Source organism: Hypanus sabinus, chromosome 3 (assembly GCF_030144855.1).
Source record: "Hypanus sabinus isolate sHypSab1 chromosome 3, sHypSab1.hap1, whole genome shotgun sequence".
Classification (NCBI taxonomy): domain Eukaryota; kingdom Metazoa; phylum Chordata; class Chondrichthyes; order Myliobatiformes; family Dasyatidae; genus Hypanus; species Hypanus sabinus.
Genome location: NC_082708.1, coordinates 67,084,745 through 67,102,190, shown reverse-complemented (window position 1 = coordinate 67,102,190; position 17,446 = coordinate 67,084,745). Strand labels below are relative to the sequence as shown.

The following is a 17,446-nucleotide window of genomic DNA, read 5'->3' as shown; positions in this document are numbered from 1 at the left end:
CCCCTTTTACCTCTTCTCTTCAGCTGCACCCAGTGCCCCTCCCTCCCTTTCTCCCTAATCTAACCTAACCTAGCAGATTCCTTTTTCTTCAGCCCTTTATCTTTTCCACCCATCACCTCCCAGCTTCTCAGTTCATCCCCCTCCCCCAGCCACCTACCTTCCCTCACTGCCTTCACCCCACAACTTCCTGGTTTGTCCTTTCCCCCCTCCTCATTCTGGCTTCTTTCCCCTTTTCAAGACAAGTGAGATCAATTTCAAGTTTCAATACACGCAAAATGCTGGTGGAACACAGCAGGCCAGGCAACATCTATGGGGAGAAGCGCTGTCGACGTTTCGGGCCGAGACCCTTCGGCAGGACTAACAGAAAGGAAAGATAGTAAGAGATTTGAAAGTAGAGGGGGGAGGGGGAAATGCAAAATGATAGGAGAAAACCGGCGGGGGTAGAATGAAGCTAAGAGCTGGAAAGGTGATTGGCGAAAGTGATACAGAGCTGGAGAAGGGAAAGGATCATGGGACGGGAGGCCTCAGGAGAAAGAAAGGGGCAGGGGGAACACCAGAGGGAGATGGAGAACAGGCAAACAACTAAATGAGGAGGGGCATTAACGGAAGTTAGAGAAGTCAATGTTCATGCCATCAGGTTGGAGGCTACTTACTCCTCTTACCCCATCCCTGACATATTTAGTTGTTTGCCTGTTCTCCATCTCCCTCTGATGCTCCCCCCCCCCTCTGCTGTGTTCTACCAGCAATTTGTGTGTGTTGTTTGAATTTCCAGCATCTGCAAATTTCCTCGTGTTTGCTCAATTTCAAGTTCGTCATTCAACCATACCATTTATATAGCGAAGTGAAACATCATTCTCTGGGGCCAAGGTACAAAATATAGTTCATGCAGTTACAATCCAGCACATACAATCACAAAATAATATTAATATGTCTGAGTGGAATGGCCTGAAAATTAACAGATTGACATAAAGTGCAACGTGCACTCTTGTGTTAGACGGTACAATGTTACTGGCACTGTAGTAAAACGAGCCATTGTAAAAATATTTGAAATAGCAGCAATTGAATGTGTAAAGTGACCGGTGTAGGATGAGAGAGTCCCCAGTAATGTTTGCAGCAGTCCTTGCTATCCTTTGCAGGATCTTGTGATCTGATGATTGCAATTCCAATACCAGATGGTGATGCAACTAGCCCTTTCCAGTCCTAATGAAGGGTCTCGGCCTGAAATGTTGACTCTTTATTCATTTCCGTAGATGCTGCCTGACTTGCTGAGTTCCTCCAGCATTTTATTTGTGTTGCTTTGGATTCCCTAAGAACCTTGCACTATTTGTCTACTTTTTTGATACTTTTCCAACAGCCTGCAGCTTTCACCACTTCACTGACCTCTCACCCGTGATGCTCTCAGCATCTTGGATGATCACAAGTACCTCTGGTTCCAGTTCTACTTTCTTCATCAAGTCAGTCTGGAGCTGCACCTGGCCACATTTCTCAACAGTCGTCATGAAAGCTACCAGCATTCGTGATCTCTGACATCCTGAAGGAGGAGCAGCCATTCCAGCTACGCTAACTAGAAGAGTAATTTTAAGGGAAAAAAAACTTAGTTGTTCGGCTCAGCGAAAGCTCATCAAAGCCAAACTCAGTGCTTTTGCTCAAACACTGCACTTACAGCATATTAATTAAAAGTTGTTTTATGGTTTTTCTTGCATAGGTCCTCCAATAAAAACCGTGACTGTACATCTCCAGAAGCTTGATATTGCTGAAAGTGAAGTTGGAACATTTGGGTTCTTCACCTTAATTTACAACCAAGGTTTTGAAGTGGTTCTCGATAATTACAAATGGTTTGGTTTTTTTAAGGTTGGTCTCAGTTTTTAAGTACATAAAGAAATCTGTACACATAAATGCATGTTGTTCATGTAGAATAGAATTGTACACTTTAGATGAGGTTTAACAGTGACTTGATGTCTCCTTTAGGTAGATTCAAATGACCTAAGAAATGCAGTTAAAGAGCGGGGCAGTGCTCCTGGTCCCCTAGTCAATAGTCAGCTGTCCATTAAAATTTCTGCAATTATCTGATCACATACAGTATCTGTTGTGGTTTGATGGTGTGTGACAAAATGCAGTATTGTTGTTGGATGAGATTTTCACCACATTGGGTGAGTGGGCAGATGCATTTTAATGTGGATAAATGTGAGGTTATCCACTTTGGTGGCAAGAACAGGAAGGCAGATTATTATCTGAATGGTGTTGTTAGGAAAAGGGGAAGTACGATGAGATCTAAGTGTCCTTGTTCATCAGTCACTGAAAGTAAGCATGCAGGTACAGCAGGCAGTGAAGAAAGCTAATGGCATGTTTGCCCTCATAACAAGGGGAGTTGAATATAGGAGCAAAGAGGTCCTTCTGCAGTTGTACAGGGCCCTGTGGAGACCACACCTGGAGTATTGTGTTCAGTTTTGGTCTCCAAATTTGAGGAAGGACATTCTCGTTATTGAGGCAGTGCAGTGTAGGTTCACGAGGTTAATTCCCGGAGTGGCGGGACTGTCATATGTTGAAAGATTGGAGTGACTGGGCTTGAATACACTGGAATTTAGAAGGATGAGAGGGGATCTGATTGAAACATATAAGATTATTAAGGGATTGGACACGCTAGAGGCAGGAAATATGTTCCCGATGTTGGGGGAGTCCAGAACCAGAGGCCACAGTTTAAGAATAAAGGGTAGGCCATTTAGAACGGAGTTGAGGAAAAACTTTTTCACCCAGAGAGTTGTGGATCTATGAAATGCTCTGCCTCAGAAGGCAGTGGAGGCCAATTCTCTGGATGCTTTCAAGAAAGAGTTAAATAGAGCTCTTAAAGATAGCGGAGTCAAGGGATATGGGGAGAAGGCAGGAACGGGGTACTGATTGTGGATGATCAGCCATGATCATATTGAATGGCGGTGCTTTCTCGAAGGGCCGAATTGCCTACTCCTGCACCTGTTGCCACATGACAATACCTTTTTATTTTGGGAGGGTGGGAAATGTTGGAACGTAGGCCCATAAAGTTAGTGGTTTAATTTCTGAATGAGCAAGGAATTTTCTGGAATTCTGTCCAAAACTCCTGTGTATTTTACTAAACATATGTAATCTTTTTGTTCTGATGATGGTTTGCAAAGAACCTTCATTTAAAATAATACAGGACATCATTACAGGATAAGTTTCCATAGCTGTTACACTGCTAGTCATGATTGCTTCCAAAAGTAAAGGATGGTAGAAATAATACAAGTGTCTTAAGTTTCCTTTGGTGCATCTCTAGTAGGAGATAGTTTGTCAGAGCATATGCAATGAGGAATGTTGTGTTGTGGAGAATAGATTTTGGAGTAAAACTGAGGCAATGATGTTTGACAATGGGAAATATGAACATTTGCCCATGACTCAACAAAGTGGCAAATAAAAGCTGGCATTCCAATACTGCACAAAACCTAAGCAATGATTCAGGAAACTGAGTTGTAATATGGAGAGTATGTATTCAAGATCCATCAACAAAGAAGCACATACAGCCCATCTCAGTTTTACCTGTTATTAGCATCAGCTGATCAGCTTGTACTCTCACACTTGTATTGGTCCCTGGTTCTCACGACTGAAGCAGACTAAGACCAGGGTTTATAGTTCTTTGTGTTTCTGTACAGTGTTTTGTCCATCATCATCAACCTTTTTGTAAATTTGTCACACCTCCCTCTTAATTAACATCCTCTTGCATTTAATTTGTCTTTTGTCTATCCCAGTCCTAGTTTTCTACTGATACTTGCAGCTGGATTCTATCGTCTTTTAGTTTTCAGATAATTTCCATTGTACATGTTATTTGCAACTACCTATTCAGGCTACCATTTGTCTCCTTTGCTTGTTTGTACCCCTTTGTCAAGTTTATTGTCATTTGTATGCATGTATATAATATATAGAAATGAGACAATGTTTCTCCAAACTAGGGTGTAAAACACAGTAATACACAACACACAACCTAAATATATGTAAAATCACTCCCTAAATGTGCAGTCTGACCTTCCCCATTTGGTTTCTATGTACTATTTAACGGATTTAGTTAAATTTAATTCACTGTGTTCTCATATAAAGGTCCTAAATATATGTAGCTTCTCCCGACTACATATTATAAAAGTTCAACATCATGCAGGATGAATAATTTTGAACTGCAAAAAAGTTAAAATAGACTTGCAAGATTGAAGAGAAGTGTTGAGCTATGATGATTTATGTATGTGCACAGTTATGGATTAATTTTAAAAATGATATGTTTGTGATGGGGGAAAAATCAATTTACTGTATGGATAGCCTTGCACTACTTGCAAATACATATTATATTTTTTTTCCCCACATGCCTGGCCCTCTAACTATTAATAGTACAAGAAACAAGGCACAAATGTAACTAGCTACTGTCACGAAACACTACCAGGATGGGTGCATGATTCATTGGGTCGAAACTGGGCTTGCTTTTTTGGGAAAAAGAAAGCCACGAATGTAAGAACTAATAAAGTTCATTCCGAGAGAGACCTATTACGGTAAGTAAATTATTATTCATGAAATTATTATTGTTTTTATGAAATGAAAAGATCTTTTGGCATGTATGCATTCCATATCTGCAACACTGTTGAAATAATAGTACCCTTAAAGCAGATTCTTTATGTAGATTCCAGTTTGGTGCTAATTGCATGACAGTTTGCAGTGATTGCAACTAATTTTGCCTGAGACCAAAAATTGTAACGTAAAGAGAAATGTGCTTTTTGGATTTTATGGTTATTTTAAAGTGTCTAATTTCATTTTCAATAAAAACACAAAATGCTGGCAGAACTCAGCAGGCCAGACAGCATCTATGGGAGGAGGTAATAATGACTTTTCGGGGCAAAACCCTTCATCAGGAGTGAAGTAACATGGGATGGTCGAGGGGGGATAAGAAGTGGTGGGGAGGGATAATGTAGAGAGCTGGGAAGTGATAGGTTGGAGGGAAATGGGCTGGGGGGGAAGGTGGAGAATTATGGGAAGTAAAAAAGAAAGAAATGTAGGGCTGGGGGGAGATTATAGTGAGGGGGGAAAAGAGAGAAAGAGAACCAGACTGAAATAATAGATGGGGATGGGGGTAAGGGGGGGCAAGGGTATCAACGGAGGTCAGTGAGTTGGATGTTCATGCCGGCAGGAAGGAGGCTACCTAGGCAGGAGATAAGGTATTGCTCCATTGACCTGCGTGTGGCCACATCTTGACGGTAGAGGAGGCCATGGACAGACATGTCGGAGTGGGAGTGGTCTGTGGAATTGAAGTGTGTGGCCACAGGGAGATCCCGCCACTGCTGGAGGACCGAGCACCAGTGTTCGGCGAAACGGTCTCCCAGTCTGCGGCGGGTCTCCCCAATGTATAAATGGCCACATCGGGAGCACCGGATACAGTATATCACCCCAGTTGACTCGCAGGTGAAGTGGTGCCTCACCTCAAAGGACGGTCGGGGGCCTAGGATGGTGGTGAGGGAAGAAGTGTGGGGGCAGGTGTAGCACTTCTTCCGTTTGCAGGGATGAGTGCCCGGAGGGAGGTTGGTGGGGAGGGATGGGGGGGATGAATGGACAAGGGAGTCACGTAGGGAGCGATCCCTGTGGAAAGCCGAGAGTGGGAGGGGAAGATGTTGCTGGTGGTGGGATCACTTAGGAGGTGGCGGAAGTTACGGAGGATTATACGTTGGATATAATCCTCACCACTGACCTCCCTCCGGGCACTCATCCCTGCAAACGGAAGAAGTGCTTCCCATAATTCTCCACCTTCCCCCTAGCCCATTTCCCTCCAAACTATCACTTCCTGGCTCTCAACTTTATCCCTCCCCCCACTTCTCATTTTCCTCCCCCCCCGACCATCCCATGTTACTTCACTCCTGATGAAGGGTTTTGGCCTGAAACGTCACTACCTCCTCCCATAGATGCTGTCTGGCTTGCTGAGTTCTGCCAGCATTTTGTGTTTTTATTTATTTCCAGCATCTGCAGATTCACTTGTGTTGCCTTTTAATGTCATTTTCAATCTGTTTTCCATTCCTCTTTCAGGTTTTGTGTTTTTATTTTGACGTTTTTCCCACTTGCACTGGTCCATTTGCGTTAATTTCCAGGTGGCCCCCACTTTTCAAACGTTCGCTTTATGACAACTCGCTGTTACGAAAGACCTACATTAGTTCCTGTTTTCACTAACCAAAGAGGATTTTCACTTTTACAAAGACAAGACTCCCACTTTATATGTGTGTTGACTCTGAGAAAGACTACAATGACCGTGAAGCCTTATGCGGGCAGTTTGCACATGCGTATACGCATGTATGTATGCATGTACGTGCGTAGGTGTGTGCACATGCACATGCATGTACATGCTGTTTTTTCTCTTCTCCAGGTCGATTTTGGTTCGCTGTCTTCCCAAGTTTGATAAGTGAAACTACACCGAACATACAATATTTCTACTTTATATAGGATGTATATTTATCATATCATTCCTGCTTTTACTATATGCTAGTGTTATTTTAGGTTTTATGTGTTATTTGGTTTGATTTGGTAGGTTATCTTTTGCGTCTGGGAATGTTCAAAAATTTTTCCCATATAAATTAATGGTAGTTGCTTCTTCGCTTTATGACGTTTCGGTTTACAAACAGTTTCATAGGAATGCTCTACCTTCGGATTGCGGGGGAAACCTGTGTTTGTGTTTTGTTAAGATTGTGGGTACTTACACCCCAGATATCCGTTTGCATCAGCCTCCAAGGTTCAGCTTAACAAAAGATGCTGTTAGATTCCCTGCGTGGGTAATTCTGGATGGGGGGAGAGAAAAACAACTTAAAATTCCCCAGTGTTGCAAAAAATATAACAGGTTCTTGAATTGGTTTTAACTTTTTAAAAAAAAAAAATACTACTTCTGGGGTGAAACTGGAGTCCATTAATACATGCCAAAAGTTATGCTCCATTTCCATTTCATATTTGATGTCAGCAAGGTAACACAGCAGGATGTAGCAAGTTTCAAGTCCCTAATATGTATTGAATGAAGCATCCTGTAGGTATTGCAAGTAAAGACAGACTTGATCTTCGAACACGTGTAGGCCATTACTGTGATTTCATTTTGAGGAAGAAATTCAATTGTGTACTTGGCCAGGTAGCTTGACACATCTAAAAATTGGAGTGTTATTGAAATTTCTTCTCTTTTGAAATTTCTTCTCACCTGCAGGTTGTAATTAAGTTTTCTTTTGTTAAAATATCTTTTGAGTGTGATGGGAACAACAGTCGAGAACAAGAGTGTGAAGGCGGCATAGTAACGTAGGTGATTTCATGAAGCTGTGTCATTCATTGAGAATGAATGATGAAAGCTGAGGAGCAGAAAGTTGCAATGAAATGTGAATTGTGGAATATCACTGGGATGAAGAGGAGATGTTGCTGAGGCGTTTTGCTTTCGAGCAGTTTTAAATGAGGGTGATTATAATTTAATGTAGTTGAAGATAAAATATGTGAATTAAGGTTGTAGTAACTAAAATCTGAGAAATGCTGTTGTATTTAATAATTAATGTTTAATTATTTTAATGATTTTTAAGTGATGAGCCAGGGATTGTAGTGGTAGTGTGATGCTGTTACAGCTTGGGGTAGTTTGGAGTTCAAATCCTGCACCGTACTGTAAGGAATCTCTCTGTTCTCCCCGTGGAATGCATAGGTTTTCCCTGGGTGTGCTAGTTTCCTCCAAGAGTGCAAGAACACACCTGAGGGGTTAATTTGTCATTATAAATTGTCCTGTGATCAGCTTGGGGTTGTGGGGTTGTGTAGTAGCTGGGGTGGCATGGCTGAAAGGGTCTACTCCATCCTGGGTTGTTAAATAAATAGCCATATGGAAAAGGCTTCTAAGAATAATAATGAAGTATAGTTTTCCTTGGTGTGTTAATGGTAGGATCTTGGCTAAGGTAAAGTGATGTTAAGTAGCTCTCCTTTTCTGGAATTGTGTTGCTTTCTTGCTATATTAGGATTTGGTATACATTGGCATTTGTGGACTGTATTGCTTGCTTCCCATTCAGGGGAAGAATAAATTTCCTTTCTTCAGCATCCAAAAATGTATCTACTTCAGTCATATTGAAGACCTGACCTTTTATATTTTTATTCATCAGAATATGGCACTACTGTCAAAATGAATATTATTGTAATGAAATAAATTAATAAATTTGTATAATTTATTTCTTTATACTTTTTTGTTACTTTGGCAGTTCATTGTACAAAACATTTATTGGAAAAGCAGTTCTAAAATACTATAATTTTTTTTAAATGTTTAGCACGATCTTCTTTTGAAAATTACCAAAACAGCACTTTATACATTTTTTGAACTATGGAAAATTTAAATGTAGAATTCTAAAAAGAATGTTCATGTGCAAAGGAAGGAGGGAGGCCTTCCCAAGTCCCAGATAAAGTTGGGCTGTGGATGGATCTACATACAGAAAACCTTTGTATTAAAGCTACTAATGGGAATTGGGAGGGTTATGAGGAAGTAGAGTAAGTAGTTTTGGACTATAAGACATAGGAGCAGAATTAGGCCATCTGGCCCATCCAGTCAGCTCCGCCATTCAATCATGGCTGATCCTTTTTTTTTCCTGTCGCCTCCTCAACCCCAGTTCCTGGCCTTCTCTTCATAACCTTTAATGCCATGTCCAGTCAAGAACCTATCAACCTCTGCCATAAATGCACCCAATGACCTGGCCTCCACAGCTACATGTGACAACAAATTCACCATCCTTGCTCTTGTATTCTAGACCTCTGGAAATGAATGCTAACATGGCATTTGCCTTCCTCACCACTGACTCAACCTACATGTTAACGTTCAGGGTGTTCTGCACAAGGACTTCAAAGTCCCTCTACATAGATTCCTGGATTTTCTCCCCATTTAGAAAATAGTCCGCACATCTATTTCTACTACCAAAGTGCATGACCATGCATTTTCCAGCATTGTATTTCATTTGCCACTTTCTTGGCCATTCTCCTAATCTAAGTCCTTCTGCATCCTACCTGTTTCCTCAACACTACCTGCCCCTCCACCAATCTTTGTATCATCTGCAAGCTTGGCAGCAAAGCCATATATTCAAACATCTAAATCATTTCTATGCAGCATAAAAAGAAGTGATCCCAACACCAACCCCTGTAGAGCACCACTAGTAACTGGCAGCCAACCAGAAAAGGATCCTTTTATTCCCTTATTATTTTGAGTAACTTGGTGCTGTTTTTCCTATATAATTGTAAGTGTTTCCCTACAGTATATTACTAATATTTTTGACATTGTTCTTTCTCTTTACATTCCCCAGTCTAGGTAGAGGATTTTGCTCTGAAATGTTTGTGCAAATTAAATATTCATTATCCTTTACAAGTTTTGAATTGTTTTAATTGCTCCCTCTGTTTCTATCCCCCACCTCTATCCTCAATAGCCTGTCACAGAGACCATACAAGTCTAATGTGGATTTTGTGAAAGCAATAAACACAGTTCAAAAATCTTGGACTGCAGTGGTTTATGAAGAATATGAAAAATTCACAATCCTTGACTTAACTAAACGTGCTGGCGGTCTTGGTTCACGGGTCCCCAGGTAAGTGTTGGTGCTGTTACATAAAATGTAGCCATTTCTCAGATAGAGCAATGTAATGTCTGAAAGAATGTGAACGTTGCTTGTAAGATTGTATTGAATTTGCCTCTGACTTTGTTCTCTGAATGTGCATTGTAGCTGTGTTTCACCATTACATGATCCAGGAAAACTTCAAAAACATTAGTTCCACTTGTGCTGATGTACTTCTGCAGTCAGTATCTACAATGCTCTCCGTCTTCAGTTTTGCATCACCCAATCCCGTATAGATGACCCCTGTGTTATGGCAATTTGGGTAACAGAAATTGGCGCTTAAAAAAAATTTGCAGATCACTACCAAAATATCTGACATATGGAATAAAATTTTATTCATGATATTTTTGAGAGGCTTAAAAATAAGTTAACATTTTTACTACTCTTGTTACTTGACATACTTGGGTAATGAGGTCTTGTGATACAAGACCATAAGGTATAGAAGCGGAAGTAGGCCATTCGGTCCATCAAGTCTACTCCGCCATTCAATCATGGGCTGACCCAATTCTTCCGGTCATCCCCACTCCCCTGCTTTCAGCTCATACCCTTTGATGCCCTGGCTAATCAAGAAACTAGCTTTAAATACACCCAGTGACTGGGCCTCCACAGCCGCTCATGGCAACAAATTTTAGATTTACCACCCTCTAACTAAAGTAATTTCTCTGCATCTCAGTTCTAAAAGGACATCCTTCACTCCTGAAGTCATGCCCTCTTGCCCTAGAATCCCCTACCATGGGAAATAACTTAGCCATATCTAATCTGTTCAGGCCTTTTAACATTCGGAATGTTTCTATGAGATTTCTTCTCATTCTCCTGAACTCCAGGGAATACAGCCCAAGAGCTGCCAGACGTTCCTCATATGGTAACCCTTTCATTCCTGGAATCATTCTTGTGAATCTTCTCTGAGCCCTCTCCAATGTCAGTATATTCTTTCTAAAATAAGCCCAATACTGCAGACAATACTCCGTGTGGTCTCACAAGTGCCTTATAGAGCGTCAACATCACATCCCTGCTGTTATATTCTATACATCTAGAAATGAATGCCAACAGTGCATTCGCTTTCTTCACAATTGACTCTCCCTGGAGGTTAACCTTCAGGGTATCCTGCACAAGGACTCCCAAGTCCCTTTGCATCTAAGCATTTTGAGTTCTCTCCCCAACTAAATAATAGTCTGCCCATTTATTTCTTCCGCCAGAGTGCATAACCATACACTTTCCCACATTGTATTTCATTTGCCACTTCTTTACCCAGTCCCCTAAACTATCTATCTGCAGGCGCTCTGTTTCCTCATACCCGCTCCTCCACCTATCTTTGTATCATCGGCAAATTTGGCCATAAATCCATTAATTCCATAGTCCAAATCATTGATGTACATCGTAAAAAGCAGCGGTCCCAACACCAACCCCTGGGGAACTCCACTAGTAACCGGCAACCAGCCAGAATAGGATCCCTTTATTCCCGCTCCCTGTTTCCTGTTGATCAGCCAATGCTCCACCCAAGCGAGTAACTTCCCTGTAATTTCATGGGCTCTTATCTTGCTAAGCAGCCTCATGTGTGGCATCTTGTCAAAGGCCCTCTGAAAATCCAAGTACACCACATCTACTGCATCTCCTTTCTCTACCTTGCTTGTAATTTCCTCAGGCAGGTCTGTCAGGCAGAATTTTCCTTTCGGAAAATTTCATGCTGGCTTTGGCCTATCTTGTCATGTGTCTCCAGGTATTCTGAAATCTCATCCCTGACAAGTGATTCCACTAACTTCTCAACCCCTGGTGTCAGGCTAACAGGTCTATAGCTTCCTTTCTGCTGCCTCCCACCCTTCTTAAATAGTGGAGTAACATTTGCAATTTTGCAGTCATCCGGTACAATGCCAGAATCTGTTGATTCTTGAAAGATCATCATGAATGCCTCTGCAATCTCTCCAGCTACTTCCTTCAGAACCCAAGGGTGCATTCCATCAGGTCCAGGAGATTTATCCGCCCTCAGACCATTAAGCTTCCTGAGCACCTTTTCAGTTGTAATTTTCATATTTCACTTCGCTAACACTCTTGAATGTCTGGTATACTGCAGATGTCTTCCACTGTGAAGACTGATGCAAAATAAGCATTCAGTTCCTCTGCCATCTCTGCATCTCTCATTACAATATCCCCAGCGTCATTTTGTATTGGTCCTATATCTACCCTTGACTCTCTTTTATGTTTATATACTTTTTTTTAAAAAAAAAGCATTTAGTATCTTCTTTGATATTAGTCGCCAGCTTCCTTTCATAATTCACCTTTTCCTTCCGAATGACCACCTTAGTTTCCTTATGCAGGTTTTTAAAAGCTCCCCAATCCTCTATCTTCCCATTAGCTCTGGCTTCCCTGTGTGCCCTCTCTTTTGCTTTAGCTCTGACTTCACTTGTCAGCCACAGTAATGTCCTTCTTCCCTTTGAAAATTTCTTCTTATTTGGAATATATCCATCTTGCACTTGCTCATTTTTCACAGGAGCTCCAGCCATTGCTGCTCTGCTGTCCTTCATGCAAGTGTTCCTTTCCAGTCAACTTCGGCCAGTTCCCCTCTCATGCCATTGTAATTCCGTTTATTCCACTGAAAAACTGACACATCGGATTTTATTTTTTCCCCCTCAAATTTCAATGTGAACTGTATCATATTGTGATAACTGTTCCCTAAGAGTTTCTTAACCTTAAGCTCTCTTATCACCTCTGGATCATTGCATAACCCCCAAACCAGCACAGCCTATTTCCCCCAGTGAGCTCAACAACAAGATGGTCTAAAAAGCTATCCCTTAGACATTTTACAAATTCTCTCTTGAGGTCCAGTACTGACCTGGTTTTCCCAATCCATGTTAGAATCCCCAACGATGAACGATTATCATGACATTACCTTTCTGACATGCCTTTTCTATCTCCTGCTGTAAGTTGTAATCCACATCCCAGCTGCTGTTTGGAGGCAATGGTTTAATGTTATTTTTGATACACAGAACCACACCACCCCCTCTGCCTACTAACCTGTCTTTCCTTTCTTTCTTCTTTCTTTTTCAATCTTTTTATTAAATTTCATATATAAAAAAAACAACACATAATAATGAACAGATTACAAATTCAATAAACTTGAAATTACATTAGTAATAGGATAATAATATCCTATTAAACATCAATCGACAAAAGGTACATAAATCAATCAAGTCTATATAAATATATATGAAAAAAAAACAAAAATAATCATCGAAAAAAGAAAAAAAATTGAAATTATATATGAGAAAAAATATATATTGAAAAAAAAATACTAAACTAAACTAACATGGGCAATAATAGCACTTTATAAATATATAAAGGTGTCAAGAAAAGAACTCCGGAACTCCATACCTGAACAAGGATAAGTAGAGAAAAGGATCTGAAATAGGCCAAATTAATTCATATGAAAGTGTCGAATAAATGGTCCCCAGGTTTCTTCAAATTTAATTGAAGAATCAAAGATAGTGCTTCTGATTTTTTCCAAACTCAAATAAGAAATGGTTTGGGAGAACCACTGAAATGTAGTAGGAGGATTTACTTCTTTCCAGTTTTGTAATATAGACCTTCTGGCAATTAATGTTACAAAGGCAATCATTCGTCTGATTGAAGGGGAAAGCTGATTGCCATCTTCATTTGGTATACCGAAAATTGCAGTAATAAAATGGGGTTGTAAATCGATATTCCATACTGAGGAAATGACATCAAAAATGTCCTTCCAATAGTTATGTAAAGTGGGACATGTCCAAAACATGTGAGTCAATGAAGCCACTTCTAAGTGACATCTGTCACATTGAGGATTAATATGCGAGTAAAATCGGGCAAGCTTATCTTTAGACATATAAGCTCTATGTACAATTTTAAATTGTATTAAAGCATGTTTAGCACAAATAGAAGAGGAATTAACCATTTGTAAAATTTTTTCCCATTTATCTGTTGATATATTACATCGAAGTTCTTTTTCCCATTCTTGTCTAATTCTATCCGATATTTCTGGCTGTATCTTCATAATCATGTTATAAATAAAAGCTACTAATCCCTTCTGACAAGGATTAAAAGTAAAAATCAAATCTGAAAAATCCGATGGAGTTGAATTAGGAAAAGACGGAAGAATTTTATGTAAGAAATTTCTAATTTGTAAGTATCTAAAAAAATTAGATTTAGGTAATTCAAATTTGTTGGATAGTTGATCAAAAGACATCAAAATACCTTCAAAAAAAAGATCACGAAAACATTTTATACCTTTCCTTTTCCATATACTAAAAGCTTGATCTGTCAATGAAGGTTTGAAAAAAAAATTACATAAAATAGGGCTGTCCAGAGCAAAGTTTTTCAGATTAAAGAATTTGCGAAATTGAAACCAAATTCGAAGTGTATGTTTAACAACAGGGTTAGATATCTGTTTATTGAATTTGGCTAAATCAATAGGAAGAAAAGAACCAAGAACGGAAAATATAGAATATCCCTTAACCTCACTACATTCCAAATTTACCCACTGTGGGCACACAGGTGAATCCAAATCTAGTTTCCAGTACATTAGGTTACGAATATTATTCGCCCAATAATAAAATCTAAAGTTAGGTAAAGCTAGACCACCATCTTTTTTAGACTTTTGTAATTGCCGTTTGCTTAACCTAGGATTTTTATTTTGCCACACAAATGAGGAAATTTTTGAATCAATATTATCAAAAAAAGATTTAGGAATAAAAATTGGTAAAGCTTGGAATAAATATAAAAATTTCGGTAAAATCATCATTTTAATAGCATTAATCCGACCAACTAATGATAAAAATAAGGGAGACCATCTTGTAGTAAGTTGTTGAATTTGATGAAGCATAGGTAAAAAATTCAGTCCAAATAAATCTTTATATTTCTTGGTGATTTTTATACCTAAATAGATAAAGTTATCAGTAACAACTTTAAATGGCATCCTATCACTCAATAAGGTTTGCGCGTTTAAAGGGAATAACTCACTCTTATCTAAGTTTAGCTTATAACCAGAAAAGCTACCAAATTGAGCCAACAAGGATAAAATAGCAGGAATAGACCTACTAGGATTAGAAATATATAACAACAAATCATCAGCATAAAGCGATAATTTGTATAACTTCTCATTACGGGTAATACCAAAAACATTAGGAGACTCACGAATAGCAATAGCTAAAGGTTCTAATGCAATATTAAATAATAAAGGACTTAAAGGACAACCTTGTCTCGTACCACGAGATAATTGAAAAAAAGAGGATCTATAATTATTTGTAAGAACAGAAGCAACAGGTTTATAATATATTAATTTAATCCATGATATAAAATTAGGACTAAAATTAAAGTTTGTCAATGCATTAAATAAATATGTCCATTCCACTCTATCAAAGGCTTTTTCAGCATCTAATGAGATAACACATTCTGGGGTTGTAGGTGATGAAGTATAAATTATATTAATCAATTTTCTAATATTAAAAAAGGAATACCGATTCCTAATAAAACCAGTTTGATCTTCTGAAATAATCTGTGGTAATACCTTTTCTAATCTAATGGCTAAAATTTTTGTAAGAATCTTAGAGTCTACATTTAATAATGAAATAGGGCGATAAGATGCACATAAAGTAGGATCTTTATCTTTTTTAAGAATTAGAGAGATAGTAGCTTCATAAAACGATTGAGGTAGTCTCTTCTTAACAAACGCATCATTAAAGATTTCACATAGCCAAGGAGAAAGCAATAAAGAAAAAGTTTTAAAAAATTCTACAATAAAACCATCGGGACCAGGAGCTTTCCCTGAATTCATTGATGAGATAACCTCTCTTATTTCATCCATAGAAATAGGAGCATCAAGCAAGCTACAATCTTCATCTATCAGTTTAGGAATATTCAAGTTATTAAAAAAATTATCCATCGTAAACCGGTCACCGTCAAATTCTGATTGATATAAAGATTTATAAAAATCTTGAAAAGTGTTATTGATTTCTTTATAATCAGTAGTTAAATTACAGTCTTGTTTACGAATTTTAATAATTTGTCGCTTAGTCGAAATAGCTTTTAATTGATTAGCTAACAATTTACCAGTTCGATCACTATGAATATAAAATTGAGCCCTAGTCTTAATTAATTGATTCTCAATTGAAGAAGATAATAATAAACTATGTTCCATTTGAAGCTTAACTCTCTTCTTATAAAGTTCTTTGGTAGGAGTAACGGAATAAATCTTATCAATTTCTTTAATTTTATCCACCAATAAAGCTATATCTGAATATCTTTGTTTTCTTTTACCAGCGGAATATGAAATAATTTGTCCACGAATAAAAGCCTTGAAAGAGTCCCAAAGTATTCCTTTATCAATCTCTTCATTATAGTTTGTTGAAAAAAATAAGTCAATTTGTTGTTTTATGAAGGTAATAAATTCTGGATCTTGAAGCAAAGTAGCATTAAGTCTCCAAGATCTAGTATTGAAAGAAGAGTCCGGAATCTTGATAGATAACTTCAAAGGCGCATGATCCGAAATAGCAATAGAATCGTATTTACAATCAATAACATCTGTTAATAAACGATGATCAATAAGGAAATAATCAATTCTAGAATAACTATGATAAACATGTGAAAAAAATGAAAATTTTTTATCTTTAGGGTTCAAAAACCGCCATATTTCAGTAATTCCAGAATCAACCATAAAAGAATTAATAAGTAAAGCTGATCTATTCGGAAGAGTTCGAATAGGTTTAGATCTATCCATCGAAGGATTCAAACAACAATTAAAGTCTCCACCCATAATCAACATATATTCATTCAAGTTAGGAAGAGAAGTAAATAAACGTTTAAAAAATTCAGGACAATCAAAGTTTGGAGCATAAATATTAACTAAAACAACTTTCCGATTAAAAAGTGAACCAGTTATCAACAAAAATCTACCCTGTGGATCCGAAATAATTTCATAATGTGTAAACGAAATTGAGGCGTCTATAAAAATAGACACACCCCTAATTTTAGCGGTACAATTTGAGTGAAATTGTTGCCCTTTCCAGAACCTAAAAAAACGTTGATTATCCTCCCTCCTAATATGGGTCTCCTGTGCAAAAATAATATTAGCGTTCAATCTATGGAATACTTTAAATATTTTTTTACGTTTAATCGGATGATTTAAACCATTAGTATTCCACGAGATAAAGTTAATAGATTTATCCATCATACCAATATTAATTGTGTGTATCATAAAAGGTTAAAAAGACACATAACCCACAATTTAGGAAGAAGGAAAATTGATTCAGGAGCAACCGGAGATCCTGACACCTCAACAATATTAACAATTTAAAGTCAGCCCATAAACTAAAAGCAAAAGAATAAAAAGCAAAAGCGTGAAAAAAGATCCCTCCCCCCTCCCCCCACCCTTTGAAAGAAAGCCAAGCGGCAGGCGCATAAACTAATACTAAAATTACCCCCATTTCAAGATGGCAGCTCCATAAGAAAATTTTTTTAAGAAAAAACTATATAACACCCTAATTAAAATATAGAGTTGCAAAAAAAAAATATATATATATACCTACATATATATACATACATACACATACACACACATCAGTCAAGTCAAGAAAAAAAACCAAAATAGTAAAACCAGAAAAATCATTAATAAAAAAAAATGAACATTAAAGTTTAAAAATGTAATACACCTTTAAAAAAGAGATTCCATATTCAGATACAAAGATGACGTTACACAAGCCAAGACTTATGGGAAGAAGAAACGACATTTTGAGAAAGCCATATTACAAAATATGAATATAAATTCAGCAATCAAAAAAGTTATCAAAATAGAATTTTTTTTT

General features: G+C 38.1%; 1 protein-coding gene across 1 annotated transcript in view; it reads left to right on the top strand.

Annotated features, from left to right (window-relative positions):
• The window catches only part of ctsc (cathepsin C), a 33,643-nt gene that overhangs the window by 7,329 nt on the left and 8,868 nt on the right, over positions 1-17,446 (top strand). Inside the window, exons 2-4 of the mRNA XM_059964594.1 lie at positions 1,706-1,851; positions 4,384-4,541; positions 9,438-9,593. Of these exons, the coding sequence (XP_059820577.1) occupies positions 1,706-1,851; positions 4,384-4,541; positions 9,438-9,593 (460 nt within the window). The remainder of the gene's footprint in view (positions 1-1,705; positions 1,852-4,383; positions 4,542-9,437; positions 9,594-17,446) is intronic.